Raw genomic sequence first — 18,065 nt, forward strand, 5'->3', positions numbered from 1 at the left:
GTTTTTAACATGCATAAATATCCATAGAACCTGGAATCACATCTTTGGTTGAGTTTTGAAAGATTTATAGGGACCTGAACTTTTACATGGAGGAACCGGGCGATTGACTAAGAACTTTGAAACATTGACTTTTGTAGGTTGATTCAATTCAATTTTTAATATGTTATTTTATATGAAGTTTTTGATAATGATGTCAGAAATTCATAGGAGTTGGAATCATATAATTTGGTGAAGGAATGAAGAATATATTTCAGTTTGAAGTACCAAGGGTCAAACTGAAATCAATGAATTTCGTCCAAAGAGAAACATAGAGGAGAAGAAGACTAGAAAAAAGAGCGACCACAAATAGGAAGATATTGTTGCAGGGAAGTGATACTTACATTTACCAATTGTTATCTTTAGAGTAACAAATTTCTGACCTGAAAAATATTCCAGTTGAAATACATAAAATTATGTCTTGCATTGAATACTACTTAAGAAGACTGATCATATGTGGCTGGCAAGCCAATCACACATTCCACATCTCATTCCATATCCATTAATAGAACAAATTCATTGTAGTGCACGCGTGATGCTTATAATGAAGTTCATGAATACATGATCAAACTTAGTGAATTATGATGAGATCATGATACGAAGATCATTAGTCTTTAAGCATGTGTTCTAAACTTTCCTATTCGAAGGATACGCGAACATCAAAATACCCAGATAGAATAACACTATCTAGCCTCACTCATATGATGAGTATGGCCGGTCCCGTAGCCATTTGTGTGGTGACATTAAGGATAGACAGTGAGTGTTATTTAGTAGAAAGAGTTCACTAAATTGATCCTTACAAATCCCTAAATGATATTATACCGAACTGTAAATCAGGTTGATTCACATCATGGTTGTGTAAGTAGTCCTAAGACCTGAGACACCAAAGCGTCTTGTGGACAGACAATTGTACTTTGAGTAAACGGGTGCCAACGAGTCTTTAATCATGGGATTCTAAACGGTCTTAGTCCAGGTACATCAAGAAGTTCACAAAGACAATTGAGTGGTCAGGATGGGATCGTCCACCCTCGGTACAAGAGGTGACAGCTCAAGGAAGACGATGCGATGAAGTCCTTGGCCAAGGCAATGAAATATCAGAGAAGTGTTCTCGAATGATTTCTAAATGCATTAGTACTAACTCAGATGATAGATTAGGGTTTGACAGTTGACCATACCCTAAGTCGTCCAAAGAGCGTCAAGTGGATGAGGGACTATACATACACAGAAACTAATGACGAACAGGTTCCATAAAGTGAGCCAATACACACTCCTTTGTATCTTCTAGAACACGAGGTGCAGCTTGGCACCCCACGTGTTGGAAACTCGACCTATCAATTGGGTTAAATTGATCAGACCTTAATTAATATATATGATGATATATTTAATTAATTTGGAAGGCCAATAATGGTTATTGGGCCACTGGAGTTGTTAACTAGACTAATACATGGGCCATTGGAGTTGTTAACTAGACTGATACATGGGCCTGAGGGCCACACACAAATGGTCTTTTAGATGTCAGAAGATATACTTAAGTTTTGGGGGTTTCTATGAATAACACCCACTTAGTATAAATAGGGGAAGGCTTTGAACGAAGTTCACCTAGGCCAGAATTGTTCAAGTGCCTTCCCTTCTTCTCCACTCACTCCACACCCCCTCTCCATGCCCAATGCAATCAGAAAGACGTAACGCCGACAATGGAGGTAGAATGAGGCTCGTCAATGAGAAGGACGAGATTTGACATGCCGAGGATCGTGTGGATACATCTAGAGGCTGCACACTTGAGCATCTCAACTCGTCTCACTCTAGGATCCAAGAAATCATGGATGTGATTCGTGCAAAGGTACTTTGTCGCATGATTTTATCGATGCCGCTCGATTTCGTTCAAGTCTTTCGCCGCGGACCATTTCGATTTCTTCATCTAGATCTAGGCCTCTAGAACCCAACAAGCAGAACATTAGGTTCCTCTCTGAGTAAGGGCTTAGAAGAGAGATTTATTCATGTACTCAAGACATCAATTGGCAATATGCTTGTCACAAGCAGAGAATTGATGTTTTGGTATCAGTTTTACAAAAAAAATATTTTTTATTCACGAGATATAAGAAAGTTAAGGTAAACTCATAAGTGGATACACCCTTATGGGCTTGAGTGAAAGAAGAGTTCATTAATGTTAGTTCAAGTGGTTAAGAAATAACCTAAGAAGGGGGTGATTTAGGTTCTCTAGCTATATTATATTTTCTTTGTTAAGTAACATAAGATTTTTCAAACCACGAAATGAGGTAGAGGATATGGGAGACACAATTTCTTTAGATACCTTAGGGTAATCCTTGATAATATTCTGAGGTATTTTCCCCCCAGGTGATGATGTGCCCTAATTGTATTTGTATGAATGTCTCACAATGAAGTCACTTGGAAATAGGACTGGACAAGGATACCAAAAATAATTATGTGGTGAATCTTTGTCTTCCTTGGCCCCCAGAGTCTTCCATAGAATGATGATGGAGGCAAACAACAATGTTAATTTTACTGTCATTATAATATTAATTTGCCTGAAACAGATAGAAATTTATAATTATTTAAAACTCACTCAAATGTATAATAGGAGCAAGGTCTTCTCCGTAGGGACTAGCCTTTATAAGTGAATTTAATGTTTGACTTATAGTTACGGAGAATTAGAATTATTTGTAATAATAACTACTAGTACATAGTGATAAGATAAGTTGTGAAAGGGAGAGTTGAGATAGTCATAAAATAAGATCACATCTTATGGTCAATATATATATATATATATATTATTGATATTAAAAATATTAAGCAAGTAAGATAGTGAAATATATTTGTAAATTTGGAATCAAGGATGAAACTAATATATGTACTTGCAGAGTTATATAAGGTTAGTAAGATATAGAGATTAATATTATACTTTTATTAGTAGAAGATAATAAGGTTATTTATTTATTTAATATCAAGTTAAATAAGATAGGAGATAGATATAATAATGATGGATTTTAAGATTTATTTGGATAGTGAATAAGATTATCTTATTTTAGCAAGATGAAAAGAAGAAGGAATAAGAAAAGAGCAAGATTTATGATATATTGGGAGAAGAAAGAATTATTTATTGAGATGTAGATTAATAGAAGAGATATATCTATATTTATATACTTAGACTCTAAGAGTAAGTGAGTGGAAGTGGAGAATAGATATTTTCTAATTTATAAATTAATTTAATCAGATATAGAGGGAGATGATAAGAAAGGATAATTAGGGTTAATAAAACTAATTAAGAGTATTAATAGAGTACAACTGATATATGTGTGATATCTGATGGAGCACATCAAGACAACGCCAACAAATCATCAGTGGAGCCGGCATCGCCGTCATCAGCATCGCCACCGGTTTGTGTCCAGCCGGACCGGCACGCCAAAGCGTCCATGAAGACGCCTGGGTTTAAATACCCCGGGTAGAGCACGCCCACATTCGCATCGATATGTTTTCTTCTTTGTCCATATTGGTTTTCGTCGTCATTTTCGTCTTTCACGTCATTTCATTCCCTATGTCATTTAGTTGTGTTTTAAAAGGGGGTCCCTTATTGGAGTCCCCTTGTTGGACCCTTTGTAAGGGGTCCATCATGGCCCTATAAAAGGCCATGATGGCCCCACATTCTTCTCTTGATCTGGAATTCCTGTGTTTGCAGTTACAATTTGTCCAGGTCTCACCGTGAGAGAGGAAGAAGAAGGGAGGAGGTGACTGCAAGACATTCGTACGTTCGCCGATCAACCTAACGCATTTGCGTTGACTGCTGGATGTTGTACTCAATCGCTAGCCCCCGGGTCGATGTACTCGGTCGCCCAACACCGCAAGTGGACTCACATCTTCTTTGTTTTATCGTTGGACGTCGATTCTCCTGTGGAAATCAGTCCGACGCCCCCGCACTTCTGAGGTTTCACGGTCACTCAACAACACCTAAACTTTCTGTGCTGGCCAAACTTTGTCGTGGATGGTTCTGAACTCTGTCAAGACACACAAAGTGTCCCTGGATGTCCCCATCTGCTGACTCATTTGGTGTTCTCACAAAGTTATCTGGCGCACGATCACAGGGTTTCTCTCTCCCTCCACCATGATTCTCCCAGTGCCTTCATCATCGTCCACAATCTTCTGGCTTGGTGTGTATCCACACAACCCACTACCATGCATGTGAACGGGGAACTCAGTACCCCACAACCACATTGTGTGGAAAACTTCAGTTCAGGTCCAACATCTGCGAGGGCATTTCATGTACAACAACGGAAGTCAGGCTTGCACGCTGCCTGATCGATCAATCTCTATGCCACGTTGGGCGATCCTTTGTTGAAGACTCCATCCTATTTGATTCCTACCTCCTACTATTGCTCCGGCGCTGCATCGACCTCTGTTGTCAAGCCCTGAAGCATTTCTTATGGTATTCTTGCTCTCGCCGCATCAGCCCACATCGGCACTCACATCGACGAAGACGACAACGACGAGTGCGGCTACTAACGAGGTACACCCTACCCCTTGATCGTTAGTTTAATTACGTCTTTTAGTACATTTTTGACTGCACTCCACCGCGCTCGGGTTAGATTAGGTGAGAGAAACACTTTGAGAAAACTATGATCTGAGCGTCTTCTTGGGCACGGACCAAACCCGTCCGTTACGTGCGAGCCCCTCCGGAATTGTTCCGTTCAGCGCTGTAGTCATCGTCATCGCTCCGGCGAGGTTCAGAAGGTCACCGACATCGTCACCGGTCGCCCACTCCAGAGCTTGGAACTCGGCGGATCCCACTCATCGGCCCTGCACGTACCTCTCATCTAGGACAATCGCATCATGTGGTTACATCCACTTAGTGATTTTACCCGTCATCGACGACGCCATCGACGATGTCCGACATCAATATCTAATATAAATTTATATAGCTTTATATTTTTGTATTTTTATGAGGTAAAATTCTAGTGAAAAATAGTGAAAATCGTGTGGAAATGCCTGATGTGCATAACATGCACGATAAAATACCTCAAAAGGCCGTAATGAGAGAATTGGAAGAAAATTGACAAGTGCTGCAATTAGGACTAGATCTACTCGTTCAGATATGTTGGTAAACTCATTATCAAACATTTAAAATTTTGAAATGCACTAGAGACGCCTTGGTTCTGGTGAGCTGAGGATGGGTGCATTGATTGCTGCCCCCTAACTTTGGTGTGGGATTCAGCTTGTCTTCCTCCCTTCCGGCACATTCCCCAGAACTCTTGATATTTTTTGGCATCTTCCTCAGCCAGCCCATCCTCTATGGAGTCGTCACCCTCTCTAATTTGGTCGGAAGATCCCTAGATGGATCTCCAATTGTTGCGAAGTATCTAGGACAGAAGATGATGAAAATGGGGGTTGTAAGCCCTTTTAAGGACCAATGAGGCCTCCCATGGCCATGGATCACTATGTCTGCCCTTGGGGGTCATTCAAGGCCATTGAATGGCCTATGATTCCCCCTTCTCACTGAAATTTGATTATCCGTTCAACGATGTTGGCAGCCATCGGTGGATATAGACAAATTTTCCCCTGGCCATCTTATCTCCTTCATAGGGATTCCAATGTCTGCAATTAAGTCGCAACCATGGACCCTCTTTAGTTAAGGCGCACCCACTAACCATGTCAGCTGCCTTGTCATCAGCCCCCTTAACCTTTTCTCCTTTGTGATTTGTCTATCAAACGGTTCTGCCATTCTCATCAGGAGTTGTAGGCACTTAGAGGCCTAGAAACAAAAAAATTAAATAATATTATGATCTTTCCATCCAGTCTTGCTTAAAAATAGTGGACGCATGAGATTATATCAAGGTACTTGTGAAAACTCATTATGATGCGGGCTTTGGGATGGGTCGGCTCGAAGCTCGATCAAACTTTCTTTTTATTTATCTTAAGATCGTGGACCATTGGGCCATAATCTATTTTGTCGCTTGGCAGCCGGCCCTGGTGCAGAGCTGAAAAAAAGAGTGAATTATGATCCCATATCCAATTTTTTTAGAAAAACAATAACTATATAAATCTGATCAGAATATGATTTATGAAATAAAATGCCATCTCCCTCTATGCTGCTCCTCTGTGGGCTCCTTTTGATGGGCCTTCTTTGACTCCCTTTCCAATAAACAAACACATTTCGTGGAGCATTAGAGCTCACCAGCTACGGGCTGGCTTGAGCGCTCTGTCGTCTCTTGTCCGCAGCTTGATTGGGTGTTGCTGTGCCAAGCAAGCTGCCTTGGATACTTGGAGAAAGAATATACATATATATGTGTGTTTCTTCTTATTCCTCTCTTTTTTCATATATTTTTCTTAAGCCCTGCAAAAGGAGGAATAACCACTAGAGAGAATTTCCATTAAAATTAGTAATTCTAAAACTCATTATGCATGAAAATAATCGGACTTCTAAACTATACAAAAGTTACATTAAAATATATTATTTTAACCAAATGCTTCATTTAATGAATTAGATGAAACTTATTATAAAGATGAAGTTAACATTAATAGAATTGTGCCAAAATGGGCTTACACTATGTATAATTTCATGCCTCATTTTGGTTTTATCAATCGACAGTGCTTGATCTACTTCAACTTGTCCTCTACAGCCTTCTCTAGTTGGCCCCCAAAGCGTTAACCTCACTAACCACAAAGATCTGAAAAGAATAAAATATTTCTGCACAGTATGTATTTCTCTTGAACAATACAGTATATAATCAGTCTCCTTTAATATTATTCCAGAGAAGGCATAATTTAATGTATTTCAGCAGGAATATTTTTACTTTGGGTTTAATTGATTTATCTTATGTTTATTTTTTTAATTTTGTATTACTTTATCAGTAAAATTGAATATTTTTTTAATATTTTTAAGTGCTAAGATTTGATCTCGGATAGCTATCATATTTTAAAAGCCCTTCTATCCCCAAGTTAAATCTATGAATAAAATTAATCAAATTAATTGAATAAAGCACATTTCATAAAGGGCAGCCAATCACTCAAATCTGCTTGAGTGAATCCCACATCATGAGCATGATGAGCCCAATCCATAAGGCTTTTTGGGAACCCAAAATATGATTATATGTTTTTTCAAAAATAAATAATAAAATGAAATTTTATTATTTTGATGTTTTTTAATTATCCTCAACCATCTAAAAAATTGGAAAAATAAATATTATTGATTCATGATGGAGATTGATCCATGAAATGAGCTGAAAAAACTTAAACCTTCATTGATTCTTTAGGGTTAGGAAGACTTCATCGTGTCAAGATAGAGTTTACACATTTCAAAAGAAATTATGACTAAGATATACCTCTCGTTTATCCTAGAGTGTTTTGGAATAGGCAGAAGTGAGAAAGCATCAATGTAAGATGATGAGAATTATGATAATATTTTAAGATTCATGCCTGTCACTATAAATTATATTGTAAAATAACATGTTGAGACACAATCCTTCATCTCATGTACATTGTTGTGAAGTTGTTGATTACAAGCTGGACATTAGACGAATATCATGGAACTTACATGTTTAATTTAATTAAAATGATTATATTTGACTTTTATCAAGACCAAAACTATTCAATCTACTTGAATAATGCTCTCCACCACTTGTCGACACATATGTCAGGCATATCTGCCACAATCTGTGATGGTAAAAGTCATTCATCCACTCCATTCATGTCACTGTTGTCAACCTTTACCTGACATTCCCTAAGCTTTGTATAAGGTACTAAATGGAATTCAGTAGAAATTCCATAAATTTCCAAATGGATTCTACACAATTTTGATTAATTAGTATTTCCCTGATTTCTAGAATTATTTCAAATTAACTTTAAATATTATATTTCATTAAATGATATGTAATTCCAAATATATATATTCTTGTAAGAAAATCATATTTAAATTTAAATTATTCAACACTTAATCCCTATAGTTAAATACAATCATATAATTCAAAAGCTTTTAAAAATCTTAATTAACCCTTATCTCTGGTTTATCTTTACTTAATCAATATATATTGATCTAGAAATTAATTTGGAAGGCTAATAAAGGTTATTTGATCACTAGAGTTATTAACTAGACTGATCCATGGGCATGTAGGCTCCCTCTGAAATTATATTTTATGGGGTATGCTTAAAGATTAGGGGTTTTATAAAAAACAATGCTCAGGCCAGAATCTTTCAAAATAACTGATAATCATTTATCTCATTTTCAAGGTCATCCTTAATTCATTTATTGCAATCTGACACATGTCCTAATAAATAATAATAAACATATAGTAATAATTTAATACATGACGATAAAACACATCTACAGGGCAGTACATCAACACATCATCTGATCTCAGACAACAACATTGTTCTTGCAGATGATTTCTAGATTTGTAGAGAATTTATTGCAAAAATGGACGCATTTTGTTTATCTACCACTTGTCTTGCGTTCAAATCGCTGTTACTGTAATTTGTAAAAAAATTTTGTGTATGCTCATTTTTTGAATGATGTATATCACAAGTTTGATTCATAATTTTTCATAGGATCCATAAAGTATCAATTGGTTAGTGGAGCAAAAAACAGTGTCATGTACATTGACATGAACTAAATCCAAGTCATATACTCTTCCTGGAAAAAGGATAACATTAAATTCACATATCAAATTAGATAATCTCAATTTTAGGATATCAACTCATCGTTGGTGATTGAGATTATTCAATAACTATATAACAGTACTTACCTATGAATATTTAGCTAGTGATGAGTACAGATCGTCTCCATAGTGAATGATGATTAATGATTCAATTTTCTTACTATAGTGTTTATCTATTTGAGAATAGATGAGGACGAGAAATTACTAGGTGAAATTATAGCTAGTTGTAAATAGCTATAATTCAAGATTACAATTAGCAAAGAAAAGAGGAAATGAAAGTAGAGTTACACAAAGCGTTACGTGAATGAGGTAGAAAATGTGTCAGATACGAGAATGATTGTGTGAATTAACCATGTGATGATAGAGAGATGAGATTATGGGGACGTAAGGAGGTGGTGTGATTGTGAAACAGGTGATAGTAAATCTAATTAAGCTAATGATGATGTCTGAAAAGAGCAACTTAAGGTTAAGGCACTTATGTTAGATCCTTGAGTTCTGCCATGATCACGGCGATTTACAAGTGCCGGAAAGCTCCCCCTCTTCTCTAATGCTTCTTCCCACACCCAAGACACCAAGAACACACTCCATGGATCTCGAATCTAACAATCTTTCAATCAGCCCACATGAGTAGGAAGCAAGATCAAGATAAATGTTATAGTGATGCATGCATGTATTTATAGATCAGAGAATATGGATGGAAAAAGGAAGGGAGATGAATCAATGCTGAAAATGTCAGCTCAATTGGACCTGTGGATTGTCAAATATCGTAGTTTTAATTTGGACCAATCGGAGACCTTGATTTTTTCTCTCTCCTTATCAGAAGCGCTCACGCTTCCTTTTTTGTGTTTTCGGTTGAACTGTCAAATCATTGAGATTTTGCGTTGCATCATCTTATGCGCTCGCATTTTTCAGAGTCATCACGTCTACTTGCATGGAAAAAAGACAAAAGGTTTTTTAAATTGTTATTTCAATAACATCCTCACAGCTGACAGGGTGGCACGTCATCGCGTGCCACGTCAGTAGGATCCCTTTTTAACCGAATAGGAGGGTGACACACGTGCGCCACGTGTACATGTGGCGCCATGTGTAACACGACACATAAGTGTAGTTGTATATTTTAACCATTCCAAGGGGAGAGAGAGAGAGAGGGAAGAAAAACAATGTTTTAATTAGCTCTTTCTCGATCCATGGAGCAAATTTATTGGAAAAAAGAGGAGCTCTTTTTGTGCGTCCACATCATCCTGTGGAGTAAAAATATAGAAATAGTAATTTGTTATCTTAAATGCCATTATACCAAAGTAGCTAAATGATTAGATGACACCATCAACTGAGTTAATGATTGGCTGTCCCCAATCATTATCTTTAGTTACGATTCGTTGTCGTTTGACGAATCGAATGACTACACATGGTGGCGCGAGAGAAAAAGATTCAAAATGACATAAGAAGTATTATGTCAAACAAATCTAGAAAAAATACATTTTGACTCAGAAAATTGTATTATTTTAGAATCTGTTGTCAGAAAATCTAGAAAATACAAAAAAATTCAGAAAACTCAATTATCATTCTAAAATAGATTTAATCATTTTGAGCTTGATAACATAAACATATAATTAATCTAATACAAATAAACATGTAAATAAGGTCAGGTTGAGGTACTAGAAGTGCATGTTATCAGAATTCCCATGGGATCTCTTTGTAACACCGCTGATGGATTTGTGGGCCATAACTCATGCATTTATCATCATAATTCAGGATAAGCCTACTAGAAGCACATGTTATCTAAAATTCTGAGTGATAAGGAACATACATCTGAGCATGAAAAGAACAAAAAATTAACTATTCAGTCCATTTTAGCTTTATTCCTTTTATTCCCCTATTGATCCTGCAGCTTTTGGGCTTATATTTTGAGGAACATTTTAATAGCTAGTCATGATTTTCTCGAATTCTTGACTTTATTTAAATGGGTTTTTATGATATCAAAATAAATTGTTGACTTGTCGTGTTATTTGGTTTTGATTATTGGGCCACCTATCAGTCTGTGGATTGGGTTGCTCACTTGTGCTATCCATCAAAACACATGAAATCTTCTGATTGGACCACCCCTCAATGCTACACCATTTTCAACTCGTTGTCTTGGTGATGACTCATCATTTATATCCCCAATTTTATTGATTTTATGCTAACAAATCTCTACTTATTAGGTCTTTACTTATGTGTGCTCTCAACAATGACAATTTTAGATGAACAAGCACCTAACAAATATCTACTTATTAAACTTTTAAAATGAAATTTTAATGGTAATGCAGTAATATATATATATACACACACTCCTCGTCAGTCATCTTGATCAGGACTATGAAAATTTCATAAATTTTTTCAGATGAGGTCATCCGTCACCTAATAAATCTCTACTTATGAGTGCTTGTTTAAGCCTTCATAGTGATTAATTATGCTTTTAAATCCAATCCGGTATCTCAAGATCCTCAAAGATAGGGGTTGGCTTCAGGTAGAGCTCTTCTTAAATCTCTCTTTTCATATTCGTCTGAAAAAACTGAAAAACAGTTCCATTAGAAAACATATTACTGTCTAAATATCATCTTATCATGTGACATACATGTAATTCTTTATAATCAATTAATTAATTCAATCTGCATAGATTCTTGAGCAACTGATCTTATTTAATACAATTCGATGTCAAGAATTAATCCATTCGAACATTTAATAGTCCGTCAACCCTGTCCCCTCCCGTCCCGTCCCGCCCCGTCACCCTTCCGAGACCCACTGTGACCGTCGCGGCCGGATGACGGATGACCTCGTCTGAAAAATTTTATGAAAATTTCTTAGTCCTGATCGAGATGACTGCCGAGGAGTACTATATATATTGCTGCATTACCGTTACAATTTCGTTTCACAAGATTGAAAATGAAGCGTATGTCAGTGCGATGTTCAAGCTCGCGGATGGTAGAGGGACGATGATCTTGCAAGGGAACACGCTCGGACTCGGTTCAATGAGATCTACGCAGTATCGTCGTCGATTCTACCATCTGTATTGCATAGGATGGTTGGTGCTAGCGGCGGCACTCATCACTCTGCGATTACCGATTAATCCTCAGAAACTTTGGCCATGGAGACACAAAAACTGGGCAGACAATGAATTGACGACTGCAGTTGCCAATTGCTCTGAATATAGGCGTCGCGTCGCCAAGTCCAAAGCTCGCGTGTACGCCGATGTCAATTTGCTTCGCCCCAAGGAGTACTGGGACTATGAGTCTCTCGTCTTACAGTGGGGGTAAAGGGCTAGATTCTGAAAACTAATTTGTCGCAGCGTTAGTCGAGCTTGCATTCCAGAAGTTATCTTTCATTTTATTTTTCTCTTCTACTCGCATTAGTGGCGTGAAACCAGGGATCTCATTGTATTTGACACTTAACATATAGTGAAATCTGAATGGAATTCTTGTGTAAAATACCATCAAGTAACTATGCTTGGGATAAGACAATCTTCTGAAATGTATGAAGCCAGGGAATGTAGGGATCGAGGATCTAATGGTAAATGGATGGCGAGTGATCTTGTTTCATGTATATGGTTAGTTTGCTTATTATGGCTAACGGTCCAATATTTCAGCTCAACAGCATTACGAAATGGGAATCTTGGAAAAATATTTGTTTTCAATGCTGCTCTTCTTCTCAAAACTGCATCCGGATGATAATGTAGTTTTCTTTTCGTTTGATCCTTTTTAATTCGATTTTTCCTCTGACAAAAAATCAAACTGATGACACTCTCTTCTCAACACTTTCACGATTCTACTTCCCTGGAATTTTGTTCCGTTGTTGCAAATTTGGAGCTGTTGGATTTCTCTGGGATGATTATGGCAGAGTGTATATCGCTGGGCACTTAACGGTGACCATTGACGCTGATACTCTTGTGAATTCCTTTCTTGAGTCATACTATTTAGAGGAAAACTGATAGGTTCTTGAGGAATCCCCAGTGGCCCCCAATGACCCCGTCGTGAAGTTCCTTAATGATAAGCCCAATTCTCGGGGAGCCAGATGGTAACACTAGCCGTCCGTCATGAAGTAGTGCTCCATGTGATAGTTTGTACTTGCCCTGGCTGTTGGCATCATCTTGTAACTTATGAATGACGGGCTATAGATATGGATCTTGATCCGCCTCTTGGCGTAGGCCTTCTATGTCCCCCCATGGAGAGAGAGACACTGCGCGGACGGTCATGTCCGCGGTTGCCATTTGGCGGGATAATGCATCAGCCACTTGATTTGAGCTACCTGCCTTATATTGAATGGAAAAATGGTACCCCATTAGTTTTGAAAGCAAGTGATGATATTCACCTTGGATTTCTCACTGCTTGAGCAAGTGTTTGAGGCTTCGCTGATCTGTGCAGATGACAAATGCGAGGAACATGAGATAATGCCACCATTTCTTGACCGCAAGGACCACTGCGACCAATTCTCTTTTGTATGCCGATCGAGTGTGGATAGTGGGTGGGAGTGCCTTGCTGAATAAAGTGATGGGCCGCTCCTTTTGCAGCAGCACCGCGCACACGCCCACGCCCGATGCATCCGTGTCAATTGTAAATAGCTGGGTGAAGTCGGAAAGGGCCAATACCGGTGCTGACGACAAGGCTTGCTTCAATTCCTTGAACGCTCGATGCGCTTCCTCTCCCCACTGAAATTTGCTCTTCTTTAACAGTTGTGTCAGCGGCCACGCCTTGGACGCATACCCCTCGATGAACCTTTGATAGTAGCCTTTTAACCCCAAGAATACGCGCAGTTGTCGCAGATTTTGAGGGAATGGCCACTCGCAGATAGCTTCAATTTTCACTCCGTCCGTGGTGACCCCTTCTGCGGAGATCCAGTGGCCCAAATATTCCAGCCTCGACTGTGCAAAAGAGCATTTCTTGGCATTGATGCTTAGATGGTGCTCCATCAGCAATTGCAGCACCGCCTGTAGGTGTGTCTCGCGCTCGTCTCGGTTGCCGCTATAAATTAAGATGTCATCAAAGAAAACCAAGACGAACTTACGGAGGAATGTCTGGAAGATCGCGTTCATCAAGGCCTGGAAGGTGGTGGGAGCATTGCACAGACTGAAAGGCATCACCAGGTATTCATAGTGCCCTTGATGAGTGCAGAAGGCAGTCTTCTAGATATCTTCTGGCTTCATGCGAATCTGGTGATAGCCAGACTTGAGGTCGAGCTTGGAGAAGATCGTCGTGCGGTGGAGTTCCTCAAGCAACTTGTCCATCATGGGAATGGGAAATCGATCTGGTACTGTGACGCTGTTGAGGGCCCTGTAATCCACGCAAAACTGCCATCCCCCTGTCTTTTTCTTCACGAATAAAGCTGGACTGGAGAAGGGGCTACAATATGGCCTGATGATTCCCGCCATCAGCTGCTCTTCTGATACGAGGCCGCATCAGACATATCAGAGAAAACACACAAGGCTCGTGGCACCAACCCAAGGCGGACATGTAGCGGTCCACCGTAGTTGACCAAATCGACTTCCCAAGACAGTATATAAAGAGGAGTACGTCGAATAAAGGAATCAAAAATTCAGTTACGACTTTTGGGCTGGAGTCGGGATTGCGATCTTGTTCCGGAGGAGAAGACGACTGATCCGGCCTCTCTCCCTCAATTTTCAATTGGTTCTTTCTAATCTTACTCTCTTGCGTCTGGAACTACGAGTGATTTGTTACTTGCTCCATTTCTCTCTGATTGTTCGGAATATTATTGTTCTCGATTTCGTCGAGGTACTATTTCGTTGATTCAATAAGTTCTTTCGATTCTTGGTTATCACGATCCATCCAGGATCATAACATCTTCCACCAGCTTTTCTAACTCATTCTTCTGTAGGTGGGAGTAACGGTATGGATGGCAATGGATCGGTCCGGCTCCAGGAAGCAGGGTGATTTGATGATCACAGGCTCGGTGTGGCGGTAGGGTCGTTGGTGTTTCGAAAACAGTCGGAAATTTTGCGTTTTGTAAGGCTCGACGTTCGTCTCCGTCTCCGTCACCTGCGAGATTACCGACGAGGTTATGGCAAGTTAGTATAATCCCATACCTATGGTCTGATCCCGCTTGCTTCTCGTTGAGGTCGTGGCTGCTTCAAGCTGTGTCTCGCTCGGGTCTCCCCTCAGTGTGTGCCATACGCCATCGGCATGAAATCGTAGTAGGAGCAGATCCCACTTCGTGGAAGTCCATCCTAGGGTGCAGAGCCAGGCGAACCCCAAGATGACATCGAGGCATAAGTCTTGGACTGGATGGAAGGAAACGGTCGCGGAATAGGCTTGAATGTGGAGTTTCACGTCGGGGCACAGCTCTGTCCCTTGAGATTGTCTGCTATCTCCGTAACACACACAGTATGGGGTCATATGCTGTCGCCTCAGCCCCAGCCTGTGAGCCAGCCCGTCATTGATGAAATTGTCGGACGCCCCCGAATCGATGAGAATGATGACCTCTTGGTCATGAATACGGCCCTTTAGCGGAAGAGAATGTGGTGATGACATGTTAGTGGCTGCTTGAATAGTGAGTTTTCTGAGCTCATGTGGGCTGTCTGTCATTGGACTGGTCTCGTCCTCAATCTCTGCTTCCTCATCTGACTGCATTCCTGTCGACTCCGCTGTATTCATCACAATGGAGACGTTTTGTGTCTTACGACATGTATGACCCAGCGTAAACTTATCATTGCATTGGAAACACAGGCCTTGCGGCCTCCGGGTGGCAATTTCCTTGGCCGTTAGACGAATCTGGCGGGGTGCTCGCATTGGGGGGTTTCCTCCGGACACTCCCCCTAGGAGGTTTGGTGCTGGAAAGCTCCATGAAATGTCCCCCGCTGCTCGCTGAACCCCACTGCTCCGCCTTGATGTTGTCATCTCCAGTTGGTTTAGTAGCTTCTCTGCCTTGAACGCGTAGTCAATTAGTGCTTCAATGGAGCGAGGCTCTCGCCGGTGAATTTCCACTTGGCGGGACGGTTTCAAAGCAGAGTATAAGGCGTTCATGGTAGTTTCTTCTGATATCTCGGGCAAGTACCCCATCAAATCCACGAAGGTGGAGGCCACTTCGTCCACGGAGCCCGTTTGATGGTATGCCTCTCGGGGTTGAAGGCCGAAACGATATGACAATTGTCATTTGAAGTCGTTCCAGCTGACAAACCCAGCTTGGTCATCCTTGAAGCAGAATCATGCTGATGCCTTGCCTTCCATGCATGATGAGACGACCCGGAGTCTCTCTGCATCACAGGCAGTGTACTCTTGGAAGTAGTGCTCCACGCGTCGCAGCCAATGCTCCGGGTGCTCTCCTGTGAAGGACGGTATTTCGGTGAACCTATGACAGTTAGGAGACCGGTGTTGCCGAGTACCATGCCGGTGTCCGCGTTGAATTGGCCCTCTTCGGTCATAATCGTCATTCTCGTCATGATCCGAATCGGACTCTCCCGCCAAGGCCCGGCGGTCGTGATGGGCCATTAAGGCCGGCAACCGAGGTCCCCGCCGCAATCCCCGTGACGGAGACGGCTCCCTTGAGCCAGGACAAGCTCTCAGGGTTCCGAGAGTTTCCACGAGGAAAGTGGTGCATGGCTAGCCTCAAGTCGTCATCCCTGTGCCCCTGCCCGTACTCTTGCAATGCAAGGCAGGTGCGCAGCGAGTGCGGCCTTCGGTGAACTCAGGGAAGTTCATTGTCGGCAAGACGATGACATTCCCAGCCGAATTCTGGTGGCGGGAAGCCATTGCCGTCCTTGGAGCTGTTAAGCCTGGCCGAGAAGGGAGGAGACAGACCGTCGACCGTGGGGAACTTGTGAGCCTCGCAGTGCTCTCGGTCGTCAGCATGTGGACCTCCGCCCGCGGGCTGACGGGCCGGGCCGCTCATAAGTGAGCCTGGCTGGCTTATCTCTCCTGCAAATGGGCCCATTTGCTTGAGACCGGCCTGACCTCGGCGCGGAATGGACAAGTGGGCCCACTGCTCTTTACTCGCCAGCCCACTAAGCCGATTGGGGTCCCCTGCATGCTGCTCATTAGGGTTAGCCATGGAGGTGTTGGCCTCGTCTGTGGCGGCCCCAATGGGTGGTCCTTCAGTCGGCGACGGTGGTACAAGCGGCGGCCCGCGTGGCAAGGGAGGCGCTTGCTCAAGCACTTGGGTCAGGAGCTGGGATCCCGACTGGGATAAACCCGGCTCCTGTCTTGGCGTAGGTTGGTCCTGTCGCTGTTCCAGCAAGAGAAGCAGGCGGTCGAACCTTTCTTCCAAGCGCTGAATGTGATCTTCCATCGTCTCCAGGAGAACAGCTCTGATAATAACTTGTTATGGCCTTGTAATTCCAAAACTTGATTGAATTTAACCATTGTCAACAATCCACTTGTCTGAGGGAGAGAGAGGTAGAAGAAGATAGGGATAGGTTGAAGATAAGAAAGGGTGGCAGGATTGACGACACCTCCGAGCAAACGGGTTCGACAAAGCCTGGACTCGGCCTGGGATGCCACCCTCGTGCAGGATTGATCGTCTGCAACGAGGAAGGTCACAGAAGGAGCCTTCGAAGTGGAGGTGCTGTGGCACTTACCAGAGTCAAAAAGCCCCCAATCTCCCTCCGCCGGTTGGTTGAAATAGTCCCCGCGAATGGGCCTCCAATGTGGGCCTGGGAAGACGTTCATAGATGCGGTATCGGATCTCTATTTCATGTACAAGATTGGGTCAGCTCAGCAAGCTTATAAATACGACCCGAGCCAGAATATTAAGGGGGAGAAGAATTACAAGACAGGTGGTTACCACTTTGGGAAAGGTCAAGCATGGCCAAGGCTGACCTTTGGAGTGATCTGCGATCAGAGAGAAGAGGAATTGACTTCATGCTTTTCCCATTCAGTTCTTCTGTGTTCTTCCTTCTCAATTTCTGTTCCCTAAGGCTTTGGTTTGTTAGAACTCTATTTAGTGACACAATTCTTCATTTCATACCACGATATTACTGAGGTTTGCATTCACAAACTTGTATTGATAATTTGTATCTTGACTAACTATTTGGGCAATAATAAAGGGGAGCTAGATATGAACTTAATTTCTCTGAAAGCTAACGTTTTGGCTAAAAGCTTGGCCTCAGCCCTTGAATTTTTTACCCCGGCCTTTATCTTGCTTTTCCAGGTTAGTAGGCTCTGTTTCCGATATGAACAGTATCACTTCTGGATGTTCTCCGCAGATTCACTGTTGCTGTCATCAGCATGAATTCTGGGAGAAAGGGGATTGTAGCATTTCAGTTGGAAAATCAAACCATTAATCTGTTGTGGATCTTAATTGATGCTTAAATTAGGATAAAAAAACAAGTTGAGACGTGATTGACATAGAACTGCTGACAGAGGTACCAATTGTGCCTTCTGA

The 18,065-nt window shown here is 41.3% G+C and overlaps 1 protein-coding gene across 2 annotated transcripts in view; it reads left to right on the forward strand.

Moving 5' to 3' along the window:
* The first annotated feature begins 11,618 nt into the window (after positions 1-11,618).
* Positions 11,619-18,065, forward strand: part of LOC144702271 (casein kinase II subunit alpha-2-like) — a 33,846-nt gene continuing 27,399 nt past the window's right edge. For both annotated transcript variants that reach the window (XM_078574244.1, XM_078574246.1), the window contains exon 1: positions 11,619-11,988. In XM_078574244.1, the coding sequence (XP_078430370.1) occupies positions 11,642-11,988 (347 nt within the window). In that variant the 5' untranslated portion in view covers positions 11,619-11,641. The remainder of the gene's footprint in view (positions 11,989-18,065) is intronic.

Source organism: Wolffia australiana, chromosome 4 (genome assembly GCF_029677425.1).
Source record: "Wolffia australiana isolate 7733 chromosome 4, ASM2967742v1".
Classification (NCBI taxonomy): Eukaryota; Viridiplantae; Streptophyta; class Magnoliopsida; order Alismatales; family Araceae; genus Wolffia; species Wolffia australiana.